Here is a 16,681-nt window from a genome sequence, read left to right on the forward strand (position 1 = left end):
ATATTTTATAAATACGAATTCGGATCCAAGTATCCGAACTTAAAAATTAAGATATCCAAATCCGGTTTTGATTTTGACGGATACTTAATTTTGTTATCCAGATTTGAATCCAGATGACCCAAATATTTTATTTTTATAGCGAATTCGGAGCGGATTTCGGGTCGAATCCGAATTCCGGATAATAAGTTTGAGACCTACTTTATAGGTTAGATTAGGATTTGAACCTTCAGTATGATGAAGACTGACCGCACTCAATTGGTGTATAAATTATATATTTACTAAATTTGAAAATGTCCAATGTGAACGTTATTTTTATATATCCAACTAGTGAAATTTTTTTTATACTTTATAATTTTTAATGCTGGTTTATTATGATATTATATATATCAAAAAGATTATACACACGATTCAACAACTAACAATACTACATATTTTATGAGGATCTATATCTAAATGTATCACCTGACCGTCTTATAAAGACCACTTATTATCAGATTTACTTGCACCATATTAAAGATCTATTGTAAGCATTTATTCTATTGTCTATATAATTATTTAATAAACCGTTCTCGAAACAATTTGAAACCTAACTTTTCTATAATTGTGCCTGTCTTCAACAACTGGTCCCACCTTATGGAATGGGCGTGTTTGTCTACAACAGGAGCTCCTGCTGTCTTAAGGATGCTTGTAGTCCAAGCTATGGTTTATTCTGTTTGGAGACAGCGAAACAACATGCTGCACAACCAGTCTCTTATTCCACCGTTAGTTGAGTTTAAAGACATCAACAGGCAGGTCATTAACTCCATATCTGCCCAGAGGACCAAGAAGAGATTCAGGGACCTCATGTGTAGATGGCTTATCTGATCCTTTAAGTCCCGCACAAGGATATAGCATGATCCTCTTTTGAGCTTCCTTAGATTTTTAGTATATCAACCCCCCTGTTTTTTACTTTCTTTTTGCCAGGGTTTTGATTTGTATAGATTAGCTGCTCTTGTAGACAAATCTTTCATTTTTAATGATATTTACATATTTAGCAAAAAAAAAAAACTTTTCTATAATTGGCCAGAAATTGCATAGTTTTGGATTCGAACCCCAAATTTGAGTGTAGAAGTTTTATACTTTATATTTTATATTAGGAATTGGACCTTCATGTGATGGAAAACTGCTTTAAAGGTTCTATTATTTATTTGAGTTTACCAGAAAAAAATGTTCTCTCTCTGTTTCCAAATAGATGATGTTTTAGAGAGTTCTGAATGTTTCAAAATAAATGATATTTTGATATTTTATATTAATTTTAGTTTTATTGAAAACTGTGTGACTAATAATATTTTATTTTTATTTTAAGGATGTTTCAATTAATTTTGATATATATTTTTAATGTTATTTTTAAAAAAATATTGTCGACCTTAATTCTTGTGCATACATCCAAAGCATCAAATATTTTGAAACTGAGAAAGTATTAATTTTTCCATCTCATGTTATTTTACATTATTTCTTTTAGATATTTACTAATTTGTTTCAAAAGCATTTACTTTTTTAAAAAATCATATGAAAAGATAATTTTTTTTCTTTTTCAATGTATTATTTAATGTTAAATTATAAACTTTTTAAAAAAAAAATTGAGTATTTAATTTTTATTGGTTAAAAATAGTACCCTTTAGTAAATTACAAAATAATGTATTAATAATTTAAATTTAATATGTTTTTCATATATGTGAAAGTTTAAAGTTTATATATTTTTGAAATAAAGTAGTATGATTTAGATTTGAACCGAAGAATGTATGTATGTCTGATTTTTTTTTTTTTTTTTGGTCGAAGAATGGATTTTTTTCTTTCTGCCTCGTTTAACTTGATATTAAAAACTCCCAAAATTGGGTTCGTAGAACAAAACGAAGGGTATAACAATAACAATCGAATCAGAAGAACTACAAAATCCAAACCAGACACAGAGGCTCAAGGACCAAAGACAGAAGAGAGCCTTTACTTTCCCAGAGTTGGGAACTGTGAGGCGTCTTCAATTTTTGGTGCAGGAGCGACCCTTTTAGGTGCAGCAGCAGCTCTCTGGTTTTCTCCTCCATCGGCTCCTCCTCTTGGTCCACGACCTCTTCCTTCAGCTCCTTCTCTTGGTCCACGACCTCCACGTCCTTCCCTTCCACCACGGTAACCCCCTCCTCTGCACCTCTCTCCATTCGCTGGTTTCAGAAACTCATTTATGCTCAACGACTTCTTGGTCTTCTACAAAAAAACGAAATTATAGGGATTTTTGTAATCACTTATGCAACAGTAAAACAATCTTTATTATCAGACATACATACATTCCTCAGTTTCTAGCTAGCTACCAAAGAATTGCCACACCATAAATTTAGTTTCCTTTGGTTATCATTATATTTACAGAAACTTTGACAAAATTAAGAAACAAAATAAATATTTTCTAAAATAGAACCCTTTATTAAAATAAATATTTTCCTAAAATAGAATCCTTTATTAAAAAAAAAAATTAGAACCCTTAAAGATTAATACTCTTTACTTCAGTCTTACGTTGCACTTGGAGGACCGGCTTGGCTTCACCACTTGATTCAAAGAGAGTCATTGTCATGCTCATAGATCTTGTTTTAGATTGAGCTTTGTTTGGATCTTTTTGATCTCTGTACTTGACCATCTGGTCTTTTTATTCAATGAAATGAAGTTGTTAAAAAAAAAAAAAATTAATACTCTTTACTTATTCTGTTAACTGTAATTATAACGGGGAGGTCTATATGTCATCTGCCCTAATAAATCATTAAATCCCACTATCTTCCTTCTTCTTCTCCTTCTTGTCCAGAGTCAATGATGGCAGATTAAAACACAAATATCTCTCAATAGCTTTCTTCATTTACTATAAAAGAACATTCTCCAAGAAACCAATCAAATTCAACTTTTGATTCCTCAGCTCCCATTTTCATGAACTTCATTACCTTATCAAGTAAGTTTTTTTAATTCGTCTCATTCTTATATCAACTTTGAGTTCTGTGATCTGAAGAACAAAACTAAAGAACTTGGCAATGAAAGAAAATAAATAAAAAGAAGCAATTTTTGAGTTTTCTGGGTTTTCAAGTTCCTGAATTTAGACTGTTTTAAATTTTCTTAAGTAAACCCAAAATCAAGATTAACAATTTGTTTAAGAATGAATTAAGATGGAGCCGTTTTATACACTGTTCATTTGAAAAAGGCTCTCCCGTTTTGAGCTACTTTCTTTTTGTTTTGTTAATGGCTGCTTTGCATCTCATGATTTAGCTAATCTCTCTCTCTCTCTCTCTCTCTCATGTGACTTATTTTAAAGGCTATTGAGAATCTCAAGATGAGTGTAAACCGGCGAGATTGGCTCAAACACGGATCTAATCTCAGACTGGTGTTGCTAGTTCTATGGTTGGTCTATGATGTTGGTTATGGTCAGTTTGAGAACACAAATGACTTCAACAATCCAGCTGTTCTTCCCCTGTTCACACAGTTGGTTTACCGTAGTCTCTCCAATAGCACTGCTGCACTTAATCAAGAACTCGCTACCAGAGCCAAGTTTTGCGTCAGAGACCCGTAAGCTTTTGATACATGTATATATATATCATTATTGCTCTCAATTGTTGTTTTAGTAAATTATCACAAGTCAACTTTGGATCTTCTTTTAAGTATAGTTGATGCTTTGATATAGTGAAATGTCTTGTTTTAGTTAACCAAATGAGTTTATCCTTTGTGCTTGTCAGGGAAGCTGATTGGAACCAAGCTTTTAATTTCTCCACCAATTTGGATTTCGTTTCTTCTTGCATTCAGAAAACGGAAGGTAACCAACTTCTTGCTTAGTTATTATTTCTTTGGTGGTTGATACTATAGAATATGGAAATTAAGAGTGATAATATGATGGATTTTATAAAGGATTTCTCACGTTTCTTAAATTTTTCACATCTTTGTGACTTTTTTTGTTTTTGGTTTATGGAAACAGGTGATATTGCTAAGCGTATCTGCACAGCAGCAGAGATGAAGTTCTATCTAAACGCTTTCTTCTCTAAAACGAATAACCCGGGGGATAAACAGGTGAACATGAAACCGAATGGGAATTGCAACTTGACAACATGGGTCTCTGGCTGTGAACCTGGCTGGGCCTGCATTGTTGATCCAAACAAACAGGTTGATCTGCAAAACTCTAAAGACTTTCCAGAAAGAACAACAAACTGTATGTCTTGCTGTGAAGGCTTCTTCTGCCCCAGGGGACTCACTTGTATGATACGTAAGCGATCAAAAACTCTCTCTCTTTTTTCATTAATAACTTCTTTCAATGATCTAAATTTTCTGTTCTGTTTTGAAAAAAAAGCTTGCCCTCATGGTGCTTATTGCCCCTTGGCTACCCTTAACAAGACAACAAGCTTATGCCAACCGTGAGTTTTGCTTTTCCTTTTTTTTCTTTATGAAACATGTGATGATGTGATAAGATGATGAAATGTTGAAATGTGTATAGGTATACTTATCAACTACCACCAGGGAGAACAAACCACACTTGTGGAGGTGCAAATGTTTGGGCTGATATCAGAAGCAGCAGCGAAGTCTTCTGTTCTGCTGGATCATATTGTCCAACCACCACTCGGAAAGTACCCTGTGCTAGTGGGTATTCAACCTTTGCCCCTTCAAACTCCATTATATTGTGACTTATAATCATCAAAGTTGTGTTATTATTACCAATGCTCTAAGTAGCTATATATACTCTTGTGTATGATTCAGGCACTACTGTCGCATGGGGTCTACATCTGAGAAACGTAAGTTATGTTTGGTAATTTTAACCTGCCTAGCTTGTCTCTTCATGTTTCTTATCTAGCTACTTGTTGTCTTGCAGCTTGCTTTAAGTTAACTTCTTGCAATCCCAACACTGCTAATCAGAACATGCATGCACTTGGGGTTTTGGTTATTGTAAGTTTTTCTTCTTCTTCAGTTATACTTTCATTTTGATGCATTATAAAAAAAATTATATAAATATTATTGATTGATTTAAACATTTTAGACCGAATTTAAACTGATTTGAATCACATAAGAAAATTGTTTTAGAACATTGATTTGATATTAGTCAATGATGAATATACCCACAAGATTATTAACAAAGAGAGTGGCCTTCAATGTGTTTGTGCAGTGTGGTGTGGTCACTATTCTACTCATTATATACAACTGTTCTGATCAAATCCTAACAACAAGGGAGAGGAGGCAGGCGAAGTCAAGGGAAGCAGCTGTGAAGAAAGCTAAAGCCAACCAGAGATGGAAAGTTGCTAGAACTGCTGCTAAAAAGCATGTAACTGAGATCCGTCAGCAGATAACTCGAACGTTCTCTGGTAAAAAGCCCAATAACGATGGAGAAAGTCACATGATATTGGCTCGTGGATACTCTTCTGAGGTAGAAGAAGACTTGCCAAAACATTCTTCAAGTCCTGCTAGTTCATCTGCTGTGCAACCTAGCTTTGAGATTGAGGATGATGCAACTGCAGGAAGTCTAGAAAGACCAACAAGTGTTGTAACAGGAGGAGGGAAGAGAGGTAAAGGACACAGAATGAAGAAATCACAGAGCCAGATCTTGAGGTATGCTTATAATCAGATCGAGAAGGAGAAAGCCAGGGAGGTGGAGAATAGAAACCTTACCTTTTCAGGAATAGTCAACATGGCTACTTACTCTGAGATGAAGAAGAGGACCTCCATGGAGCTTTCTTTCAAAGATTTAACTCTTACCTTGAAATCAAATGGCAAGCATCTGTTGAGATGTGTGACGGGAACCATGAAACCAGGTCGGATCACAGCTGTGATGGGTCCATCAGGAGCAGGAAAGACAAGTCTTCTTTCTGCTTTAGCTGGAAAAGCCGTTGGATGCAGTTTGAGTGGTTTGATTCTTATAAACGGGAAGGAGTTATCAATCCACTCATATAAGAAGATCATTGGGTTTGTGCCGCAAGATGACATCGTCCATGGGAACTTGACAGTTGAGGAAAACATTTGGTTCCATGCTAAATGCAGATTACCTGCAGGACAATCAAAAGCTGACAAAGTTCTTGTGGTTGAGAGAGTCATTGACTCTTTGGGGCTACAAGCTGTGAGGAGTTCACTAGTTGGTACGGTAGAGAAGAGGGGAATCTCAGGAGGGCAGAGGAAACGAGTGAATGTTGGTTTGGAAATGGCAATGGAGCCTTCGGTCTTGTTCTTGGACGAACCTACTTCTGGATTGGACAGTGCGTCATCACAGCTTCTTCTTAGAGCACTTAAGCATGAAGCCCTTGAGGGAGTCAACATCTGCATGGTTGTTCACCAACCAAGGTAATCAATCATAAATGTTGAGAAGAAATGTCTTTTTCTTGTGTCATGAAGCTTTCTAAGTTGATAATGTTTTTGTATTGCAGTTATTCTCTGTTCCAAACGTTCAATGATCTAGTACTTCTAGCAAAAGGTGGCCTTACTGTTTACCACGGACCAGTCAAGGACGTGGAGACATACTTCTCTGGTCTTGGAATCATTGTACCAGAGCGTATCAACCCTCCTGACTATTACATAGACGTCCTTGAAGGGATTGTAACCAACCTGAACTCTGACGTTAGCTACAAAGAGCTTCCTCAAAGGTGGATGCTTCACAAAGGGTACTCGGTTCCATTAGATATGCGGAACAACAACAACAGTGCGGCTGGACTCGAAACGGATCTAGAAGTTAGAGATGGTACCAACGGTGATGAAGAACAGACATTTGTCAGAGAGCTGTTGGGAGATGTGAGGAGTAATTTCAGGTTGCGCCGTGATAAAATAAGGCATAACTTCTTGAAGACCAGAGATTTGTCCTACAGAACAACCCCTTCTATGTGGCTGCAATACAAGTACTTTCTTGGAAGGTAATGTATAAACACTTTCTATCAGTAATGACTATCTGAAGAGAAGCTCTAACTAGTGTTGTTGATTTTACAGGATAGCTAAGCAGAGAATGAGAGAAGCTAAGTTACAAGCCACAGACTACTTGATCTTATTGCTAGCTGGAGCTTGTTTAGGATCCTTGATCAAAGCAAGTGATGAGAGCTTTGGAGCACCTGGTTATACCTACACTATTATCGCTGTTTGTAAGTTGGATTCCTTCTAATACAAGTTTTCTTCATATTCTTTTTTTTCTCATTGGTCTTTTGTTTTCTTCTTCTTATGTCAGCTCTTCTGTGCAAAATAGCAGCATTAAGATCATTCTCACTAGACAAGTTACATTACTGGAGAGAAAGTGCTTCAGGGATGAGTAGCATGGCTTGTTTCCTTGCTAAAGACACAATAGACTGTTTCAACACACTTGTGAAGCCATTGGTTTATCTCTCCATGTTCTACTTCTTCACTAACCCGAGATCCACGTTTTTCGATAACTATATAGTCTTGGTATGTCTTGTATATTGTGTGACTGGTATAGCTTATGCGTTGGCTATCTTCCTCCAACCTGGCTCTGCTCAGCTGGTGAGTTTTTCATTTTTTGGTTTTAAGAGAAAGAATCATCCTCTGTCTTATTGCGTATGTTCTGTCTTTTGCAGTTTTCTGTACTTCTTCCGGTAGTTTTAACACTTGTTGCAACTCAACCAAAGGATAGTGAAGCTATGAAGATCATAGCTGATTTGTGTTATCCAAAGTGGGCTTTGCAAGCATTTGTTATTGGAAATGCTCAGAAGTAAGGCATACAAAAACATTACAATTCTCTTCTTTGATTCATATATCATATGGTTTTTGGCTTTTGGGGGGGTTACAGGTACTATGGAGTATGGATGATCACACGATGTGGATCACTGATGAAGAGCGGATACGACATTAATGAATGGAATCTGTGTATAATGATATTGCTTCTCATTGGTGTGGTCACTCGTATGATCTCCTTTGTTGGGATGGTTATACTTCAAAAGAGGTGAAGATAAAAAGGTGTTGTTTCCATCACGGTTTTCATGGTTGTGCGTTTTGGTTAATATTCGACCAAGAAGACTAGCTTTCTTGTGATATGTTGTTATTCTTTGTTCATCTTAGTTCATTTGTTCATTGTCTTTTATAAGCTCTTTTAAGATGTTGGCTTGTTTCTTAGATTTTTGGATGCACCTGGACCAACCCGAACTCATTAAATGTAGAAGCCACTTTTAAAAGTGATGATTAAGCTATTGTGTTTCTGAACCTGAGATGATGACGTGGCAAAACGTGATTGGTGAGTAGAAAACATGTGTGTTTCTTCCCCTTTTCTTATTTTATCAAAAACAAAACGATGTCTCAATCATTAACACCACCCACCCAGATTCATCATCGATTCGAAAATTATCTCATTTTTTAAAAAAGGGAAAGGTTACGACTTTGATTGGCTACGAGGAAGGGTTTTGTCTGAATCAGCATGGGGGGGGGGGGTCTCTGTTTCCGAAAGTGAATGACTTTTGTTACTTGATCGATTGAAAGAAGAACGTACAAAATGGGTTGTGCAGAAGGTGAGATCACTCGAATCACTTTTAGTTTATCGCTCTCCTCTCATTGGCTGGCTGAAAAGGAATCATCTTTCCATTTCGTTAGATGCGAGAAACCCTAGATTTATAACCTGGCAATGCGAGAGAATACATAACACTGTTGACTGACTCGGCTTCATTCATCTGGAGGCGTAGAATCAGTCATCCCTTATTGTGATTGGCTTTCTCTTTGTGGAAAGAAACTATGTGATTACTGTAAAGGCCTAGTTTCTGCCAATTAATTTCTCTTGCAGAGGGATAAGATAACTGGTTGTGTATATCTAACAGGACCAGCAGTGAAGAAAGTTAGGAAGCCGAAGAAACCGTCCGTGGAAGCATACTCAACCGATCACAAAAGCTGAGCTTATGAAACTGAGAGAAGAGTTTTGGGACACTGCTCCTCACTATGGCGGTACCAAAGGTATAATTGATTCTCAACTGAGCTACGGAACTTCGTTTAGATTTTGTCAGTATCATCAGTGAGGAATAAGAGAAATCATACAAGTCTTGTCTCAGGAAAAAAAAACAAAAATTATCTGCTTTGTGTGTGTGCGTTTTTTTTTTTTTTTGGCTGTTTGCTTCTGATCTTGATACCCACATGTTTGGATCTCACACTTGGTAATCGCAGAGATATGGGATGCACTTCGCGGTGCTGCTGAAGCAATCGTGGACAGTGCAGGAGTCATTGTTCAGAACAATTATCTTACTATCTGCTATGATGACCAGAGGTCAAACGTTCAAATTTTTTTTTTTCTTTTTTTTTGCTTCCCTCAGTGATTTTTCTATGTATTCCTATTTGTTACATACTGCTAACTAGTACTTGTCCTAACTCCACAGGTGCTAAGGATGTTCTTAGCGAGCCTACCAACTTGGTGGAAGAAAGTTGGTTAAGGATCAATGCCATTTCGAATAGACCGTCCAAAAGACAAACAAAATGTTTGTCTGTTCTGTAAGGAAAATTCTATTCTATCTTCTAAAAATTTAATATTATGGGACCAGTTGATTGTAACATATACAACAAATCGCAATCTGAAGGGGGGGGGGGGGGGGGGGGGATTTTATTGACTTAGCGGTTTTATAAAATTTTAGGAATTTTCATTTTAGATTTTTGTGGAATTTAGATTTTTTTATTGACTTAGTCTAAAATTTGACGGTTTATATTTTTTTTTTCATTTTAATATGATTTTTTTTTGAACTAACATTTTAGTGGAATTTAGATTTTTTTATTGACTTAGTCTAATATTTTTTTTTTCATTTTAATATGATTTCGATTAGGATTTTGAGGATTTGTGAGGGAATTTTTTAGGATATTTGAAAAATCTAACTAATTTTTTTTAAACGATATATAATATTTATTAGTTTTTTCCACACTTCGTTTTCTAATGAAATGAGAAAATGATTTTGAACATTACTTGTGCAATGTGCAGGAAGGCTCGTAGTATGTCCTTAAGTCATTTGTCCTAATGAATTACTAAACCCCACGACCTTCCTTCTTCTTGGTCTTCTTGTCTAGAGTCAATGATGGCAGATTAACTCAGAAATAGCTTGCTACAATTCTCTATAAAGAACCTTCTCCAAGAAGCAAGCATTTTCATGGATTCCTCAGCTCTCATTTCATGAAACTTCATTGCCTTAAGTAAGTTTCTTTCTTATACTCTGTTGACTTTGAGTTGTGTAGAACAAAGTTAAAGAAAGTACTTGAAATGAAGATAAAAGAAGCAATTTATGTGTTTCTGGGTTTTCAAGTTCTTGAATTTAGATAAAAGATTGTTTTAATGTTCTTAACTAAACCCAAGATCAAAATTAGTTAATCTCTCTCTCTCTCATTTGTCTGTCTTTTAAGGCTATTCAATCTCAAGATGAGTGTAAACCGGCGAAACTGGCTCAAACACGGATCTAATCTCAGATTGGTGTTGTTAGTTCTTTGGTTGGTCTGTTATGTTGGTTATGGTCAGTTTGAGGACTTCAACAATCCTGCTGTGTTACAGATGGTTCAGCGTAATCTAATTAAAAGCACTGCTGCTCTAAATAAAGAGCTCGCTACTAAAGCAAAGTTTTGCGTCAAAGACCTGTAAGCTTTCATTGCTTTGGTTTCTAATTTTGGATACTTGTAGTATTCATTGTTGCAATCAAATGTCTCGTTTTCTACAATACTTGAGCTTTAGTGTTTTGTTTGAATACTAAGATATTTACTACATAAAGAGGTTAATTTTGTATTGTTGATTCTTTGATATAGTGAAATGTATTTGTTTCAGTTAACAATTTTCTTGAGATAATCCTTTTTCTTGCCAGGGATGCTGACTGGAACAAAGCTTTTGATTTCTCCGACTTGAAATTCCTGTCTTCTTGCATTCAGAAAACCAATGGTAACCAACTTCTTGCTTACTATTATTGCTTGGTGGTTGATAGGAAGCTGGAAAGAGCGATGATTTGATGATTGTATAGGAACTAGGGATCTTGATTCTTATTAGTTCTTGGAACTTATCTTGTGACACATGTTTCATATCTTCTCAAAGCTCTCTTCTTTCTTTTTATGCACTTATTAGCTTTTTTGACCTTTTTTTTTGGTTTGGTGTTTGCAGCAAGTGATGCTGTTAACCGTATCTGCACAGAAGCAGAGATGAAGCTCTATATAAATGGTCTCCTCTCTAAAGCGGATAAACCGGGGGATAAACAGGTGAACATGAAACCGAATAGGAATTGCAACTTGACATCATGGGTCTCTGGTTGTGAGCCTGGCTGGGCCTGCAGCCTGGATCATCCAACCGAACAAGCTGATCTGCAAAACTCTAAAAACTTTCAAGAAAGAACAAGCGACTGTATGCCTTGCTGCGAGGGCTTCTTCTGCCCCAAGGGACTCACTTGTATGATACGTATGCAAATCCAAAACTCTCTTTTATTTTTATCCGTTGATATCTTTATCCTTCTCTCAATGTAATCATATGGTCTAAATTTTCTCTTCTGTTTTGAAAAGCTTGCCCTCTTGGTTCTTATTGCCCCTTAGCTACCCTTAATATGACATCAGGCTTATGCGACCCGTGAGTGTTACTTTTTCTTTCTGTTTATAAAAATAGACATGTTATGCTATTGTGGGAATAAGATGTTGAAATCCTACAATTTATATAGGTATACTTATCAACCACCACCAGGAAAACCAGAACACACTTGTGGAGGTGCAAATGTATGGGCCGATCACAGTAGAAGCGACGAAGTATTCTGTCCCGCGGGATATTATTGTCCAACGACAACTTCTAAACTACGTTGTGATAGTGGGTAATTCATTCTTTGTCCCTTGAAACTCCATTCTCCTGTGACAAATAATCCTCAAAGTTATGTCTATTAAAGTAACTATACTCTTATTATGTATGATCCAGGCACTACTGTCGTATGGGGTCTACATCTAAGAACCGTAAGTTTCTCAGAATAATCATAATGAAGTTTATTTTAATCTGCCTTGTCTCTTCATGTACTTATTTGTCTTCCAGCTTGCTTTAAGTTGACTTCTTGCAAAGCCAACTCCGCAAATCTGCATGCATTTGGGATTATGGTTATTGTAAGTATTTTTTTTATTCAGTTATAGTATTAGTCGGTGATGAATACATTCAAAAGATTTTTGACAGAAGAGAGTGGCTTTCAATGTGTTTGTGCAGTGTGGTGTGGTCATTATTCTAATCATTATATACAACTGTTCTGATCAAATCCTAACAACGAGGGAGAAGAGGCAGGCGAAGTCAAGGGAAGCAGCGGTCAAGAAAGCTAAAGCTAATCAGAGATGGAAAGTTGCTAGAAGTGCTGCTAAAAAGCATGTAACTGAGATAAGTCAGACGCTCTCGGGTAAAAAAAACAAAAATGATGGGGAAACTCACAGGATGTTGGATCGTGGGTACTCTTCTGAGGTTGACTCGTCTTCAAGTCCTGCGAGTTCCTCCTCAGCTGTGCAGCAACCTAGCTTTGAGATCGAAGATGATGCAGCTGCCGGAAGTAACAAAGGACCAAGTGGAAAGAGAGGTAAAGGTCAAAGAATCAAGAATTCACAGAGCCAAATCTTAAAGTATGCGTATAATCAGATCGAGAAGGAGAAAGCCATGGAGCTAGAGAATAGCGACCTTACCTTTTCAGGAATAGTTAACATGGCTACTTATTCTGAGATGAAGATGAGGACCCTCTTGGAGCTTTCTTTCCAAGATTTAACTCTTACCTTGAAATCAAATGGTAAGAATCTTTTGAGATGTGTGACCGGAACCATGAAACCGGGTCGGATCACAGCTGTGATGGGCCCATCAGGAGCAGGAAAGACAAGTCTTCTTAATGCATTGGCTGGTAAAGCCGTTGGGTGCAATCTGAGTGGTTTGTTACTTATAAACGGGAAGCAACTATCAATCCACTCATATAAGAAGATTATTGGGTTTGTGCCGCAAGATGACATTGTCCATGGAAACTTGACTGTTGAGGAAAACATCTGGTTCCATGCTAGATGCAGATTACCTGCAGGACAATCAAAAGCTGAAAAAGTGCTTGTGGTCGAGAGAGTCATTGACTCTTTGGGGCTACAAGGTGTGAGAAGCTCACTAGTTGGTACGGTGGAGAAGCGTGGAATCTCAGGAGGGCAGAGGAAACGAGTGAATGTTGGTCTGGAAATGGCAATGGAGCCTTCTGTCTTGTTCTTGGACGAACCTACTTCTGGATTGGACAGTGCCTCATCACAGCTTCTTCTTAAAGCACTTAAGCATGAGGCCCTTGAGGGAGTCAATATCTGCATGGTTGTTCACCAACCAAGGTAAATCAATCATAAATTTTTAGAAGAAATGTCTTTTTAACTGTCATGAAGCTCTCTAAGTTCATAATCTGTCTGTACTGCAGTTATACTTTGTTCAAAACGTTCAATGATCTAGTACTTCTAGCGAAAGGTGGCCTTACTGTTTACCATGGACCAGTCGAGAACGTCGAGGAATACTTCTCGGGTCTTGGAATCATTGTACCAGAACGTATCAACCCTCCTGACTACTACATAGACGTTCTGGAAGGGATTGTAACCAACCTGAACTCTGATGTTAGCATCAAAGAACTCCCTCAAAGGTGGATGCTTCACAAAGGTTACTCGGTTCCATTAGATATGCGGAAAGAAAACAACAACAGTGCAGAACCGACATTTGTCAGAGAGCTGTTGGGAGATGTAACGAGTAATTTCAGGTTGCGTGGTGATAAAATAAGACATAACTTCTCAAAAACCAAAGATTTATCCTACAGAAGAACCCCTTCTATGTGGCTGCAATACAAATATTTCCTTGGAAGGTATTTATTTATTTTCTTAATCTCCACGACACTATCTTAAGAGAGAGCTAAAGTGTTTTTTATTTATTTTGCAGGATTGCTAAGCAGAGAATGAGAGAAGCTAAATTACAAGCAACAGACTACTTGATCTTATTGCTAGCTGGAGCTTGTTTAGGATTACTGAAGAAAGGAAGTGATGAGAACTTTGGAGCACCTGGTTATATCTACAGTATTATCGCCGTTTGTAAGTTGGATTTCTTCTAATACAAGTTTTCTTAACAAGTATTGTCTCTTACTGGTCTCTTGTTTTGTCTTTTGATCTTCATATGTCAGCTCTTCTGTGCAAAATAGCAGCATTAAGATCATTCTCACTAGACAAGGTACATTACTGGAGAGAAAGTGCGGCTGGGATGAGCAGCTTGGCTAGTTTCCTTGCCAAAGACACAATAGACTGTTTCAACACACTTGTGAAGCCATTGGTTTATCTCTCCATGTTCTACTTCTTCACTAATCCGAGATCCACGTTTTTGGATCATTATAGCGTCTTGGTATGCCTGGTATATTGTGTGACAGGTATAGCTTATGCGTTGGCTATCTTCTTTCAGCCTGGCTCCGCTCAGCTGGTGAGTTTTCATTTATGTTTCTCCTTCAAAGAGAAGAACCATCCTCTATGTCTTATTGGTCTAAGCTGACAAAAACATGTTGGTGCCTTTTGCAGTTTGCTGTACTTCTTCCGGTAGTTTTAACACTTTTTGCAACTACACCAACGGATAGTGAATTTATGAAGATCTTAACTGATTTATGTTATCCAAAGTGGGCTTTGCAAGCATTTGTTATTGGAAATGCGGAAAAGTAAGGCCGGCATACTCTTCTTTCTGCCTCAAAAATCTCGGTTTGATTTTTTTTTTTTCTTTTTGCTTTGGGTTTCAGGTACTCTGGTGTATGGATGCTCACTCGGTGTGGAGCACTTCTGAAGAGTGGCTACGACATTAATGAGTGGTATCTATGTATTATGATATTGCTTCTCATTGGTGTGGCCACTCGTACGATCGCCTTTGTTGGGATGGTTATACTTCAAAAGAGGTGAAGATAAAAAGGTCTTCTTTCCATCACGGTTTTAGTTCGCAGGACTCTAAAGCTTGGAGGTAGGAGAGAAGAGTTTCATGGTTCTGCGTTTTGGTTTATATTCGACCAAGAAAACTATATGTATAGCTTTCGTTGTGTTATCATTTGTTCATCTTAGTTCATATCGAATTGATATGGAGTTATGTCCAACAATTATTTTTTCCACAATAAAATATATTCTATAACTGAATCTAAATAAATATTTTGTAACCACCTTTTAATTCCATAATAGTCGGGGGCTTATTAGAAAAAAAACAAATATTTTATAACTATTTTCCTTTAATTCCTATATTCTAGGATCCATAACTGCAACATTTATGAAAATGTACAAATAAATTATTGATATATGTCGATTTAAATATGTATAATAATTTCAGCACTTTTTTTTGAAAATATATGCACATTTTGTTACGGAAAATATATGTTATTAATCAACAATAATACATTAATTAATCCAAATTAATAACCACCTTTATTCTTACTATTATGACTACTAATATTTAAAATCTAAGTTTATGCTTTATATTTACTAACCCTGACCTTTTAATAAAATAAATAATTAATATAATATTATTTACCATTGAAAAAGTTAATATAAAATAAAAATAATTAGATTTTTATTTCAATTCATGAAATACAAATTTATTTAACTAATATATCTACAAAATTAGGATTTTGCCGATAAATAATAATTATCATGAAATTAAATAATTAAAAGATAATTAAATTTATCTCAATTTTTCGGGTCAACCATTACAAAATCACGGTTAAATGAAAATTTGATGGATTTTTAATCGTATGGGATTTCTAAATAGAAATTTTATAATTTAATTCAAAATCTAAGCTGAATTCAATGTAGATCACTAGATTTACCACTGGTGCCGTGGATTCATATCATATATGAAAATATACTAAAACTATATCATAAATTAAATTTAGCAAAATTTGGATAAATATAATAAATTAATATTTTAATATATAGGTCCAATTTAATCAGATTCGAGGCCTAGACTTATGGGATAGATTCTATATTGGTTTTTCGAGTATGAATATTTAATTGCATGAATAATTCAAAATGCTAATAAATACCACAATATTCTGATTTTATTTAAACCTGATTATATATTTTATCATCAAAATTATTTTTATTAAAACGTTAAACCTATTATAATATTCACATATATAATGCTTTCTTTGTAACATTTAAATGTAAATAAATAGTCAGAAATATAAATTTATATTCAATAAATTTAATTTGTTTCGGCAAATAAATTTGCACTTTGAAAACGTGGATCAAAAATAATATTATTTTGTTAATTAAGAAAAATAAAAATTTATAGCTGTTAGAAATAAAGTACAATTAATATATGAAATGACTATGATAGAAGTGTTTATAGTTATGAAAAATCACAAATTCAATATAACTATCAAAATCTTTTACTGAACTTTTTAAAAAGTAATATTTACACAAATATGATCACAGAAAACAAAAATATGATTTACAAAGAATACACAAACATGAAATTAAAATTCTAAAAAAATGTAAAACAAAAATATACCCGCCCTTTGAAGGGCGGGTCAAAATCTAGTTGTCATATTAAATAGCAAACTCTGTTCAGGGTGATTTTAATGTTGGTTTTTTATACAAAAGTTAAGCGTGCTGGCATGTTTAAATAGATGATCTATAAGCTCTTTTAAAATCTGGGCTTGTTTTCATGAATTTTATGCTCAAGAGAGAGACTCTGCTTTGGTGATTACAGCAAAGGAAGTAACTCAAGTGAAGGCGCATGTATGTAACC

At 35.6% G+C, this 16,681-nt stretch overlaps 2 protein-coding genes across 5 annotated transcripts; both read left to right on the top strand.

Moving 5' to 3' along the window:
- The first annotated feature begins 1,898 nt into the window (after positions 1-1,898).
- LOC108812158 (ABC transporter G family member 24) lies at positions 1,899-8,174 on the top strand. Of its 2 annotated transcripts, none has more exons than XM_056988887.1 (14): positions 1,899-2,160; positions 3,320-3,570; positions 3,738-3,814; positions 3,974-4,258; positions 4,343-4,406; positions 4,487-4,633; positions 4,747-4,781; positions 4,859-4,932; positions 5,150-6,315; positions 6,399-6,878; positions 6,952-7,100; positions 7,184-7,473; positions 7,548-7,681; positions 7,760-8,174. In XM_056988887.1, the coding sequence occupies exons 2-14, from the start codon at positions 3,338-3,340 to the stop codon at positions 7,914-7,916; spliced, it is 3,291 nt and encodes a 1,096-aa protein (XP_056844867.1). In that variant the 5' UTR covers positions 1,899-2,160; positions 3,320-3,337; the 3' UTR covers positions 7,917-8,174. The 2 variants fall into 2 exon arrangements, with proteins under 2 accessions (XP_056844867.1, XP_018439837.2); XM_018584335.2 differs by lacking the exon at positions 1,899-2,160 and adding an exon at positions 2,822-2,962.
- Positions 8,175-8,281: 107 nt separating this feature from the next.
- Positions 8,282-15,067, top strand: LOC108810343 (ABC transporter G family member 24). Of its 3 annotated transcripts, none has more exons than XM_056988890.1 (18): positions 8,282-8,471; positions 8,775-8,907; positions 9,115-9,214; positions 9,324-9,435; positions 9,914-10,122; positions 10,330-10,557; positions 10,779-10,852; positions 11,069-11,359; positions 11,461-11,524; positions 11,613-11,759; positions 11,861-11,895; positions 11,972-12,039; positions 12,137-13,263; positions 13,347-13,778; positions 13,853-14,001; positions 14,091-14,380; positions 14,476-14,609; positions 14,688-15,067. In XM_056988890.1, exons 5-18 carry the CDS (start codon positions 10,103-10,105, stop codon positions 14,842-14,844), a joined length of 3,216 nt encoding a protein of 1,071 aa, XP_056844870.1. In that variant the 5' UTR covers positions 8,282-8,471; positions 8,775-8,907; positions 9,115-9,214; positions 9,324-9,435; positions 9,914-10,102; the 3' UTR covers positions 14,845-15,067. The 3 variants fall into 3 exon arrangements, with proteins under 3 accessions (XP_056844870.1, XP_056844878.1, XP_056844884.1); XM_056988898.1 differs by having other exon boundaries at positions 10,000-10,122; XM_056988904.1 differs by lacking the exons at positions 14,476-14,609; positions 14,688-15,067 and having other exon boundaries at positions 13,853-13,997; positions 14,091-14,260.
- Positions 15,068-16,681: the final 1,614 nt, after the last annotated feature.

The sequence above is a fragment of the Raphanus sativus genome, chromosome 1 (genome assembly GCF_000801105.2).
Source record: "Raphanus sativus cultivar WK10039 chromosome 1, ASM80110v3, whole genome shotgun sequence".
NCBI lineage: Eukaryota > Viridiplantae > Streptophyta > Magnoliopsida > Brassicales > Brassicaceae > Raphanus > Raphanus sativus.

Bases quoted from the DNA above. Each gene is read 5' to 3' on its own strand.
- LOC108812158 (XM_056988887.1), top strand. From the start codon at position 3,338: ATGAGTGTAAACCGGCGAGATTGGCTCAAACACGGATCTAATCTCAGA. The intron at 6,879-6,951 runs GTAATGTATAAA...TTGATTTTACAG, and splicing joins TACAAGTACTTTCTTGGAAG to GATAGCTAAGCAGAGAATGA. The intron at 7,474-7,547 runs GTGAGTTTTTCA...TGTCTTTTGCAG, and splicing joins AACCTGGCTCTGCTCAGCTG to TTTTCTGTACTTCTTCCGGT.
- LOC108810343 (XM_056988890.1), top strand. From the start codon at position 10,103: ATGAAACTTCATTGCCTTAA. The intron at 10,123-10,329 runs GTAAGTTTCTTT...CTGTCTTTTAAG, and splicing joins ATGAAACTTCATTGCCTTAA to GCTATTCAATCTCAAGATGA. The intron at 10,558-10,778 runs GTAAGCTTTCAT...TTTTCTTGCCAG, and splicing joins AAGTTTTGCGTCAAAGACCT to GGATGCTGACTGGAACAAAG.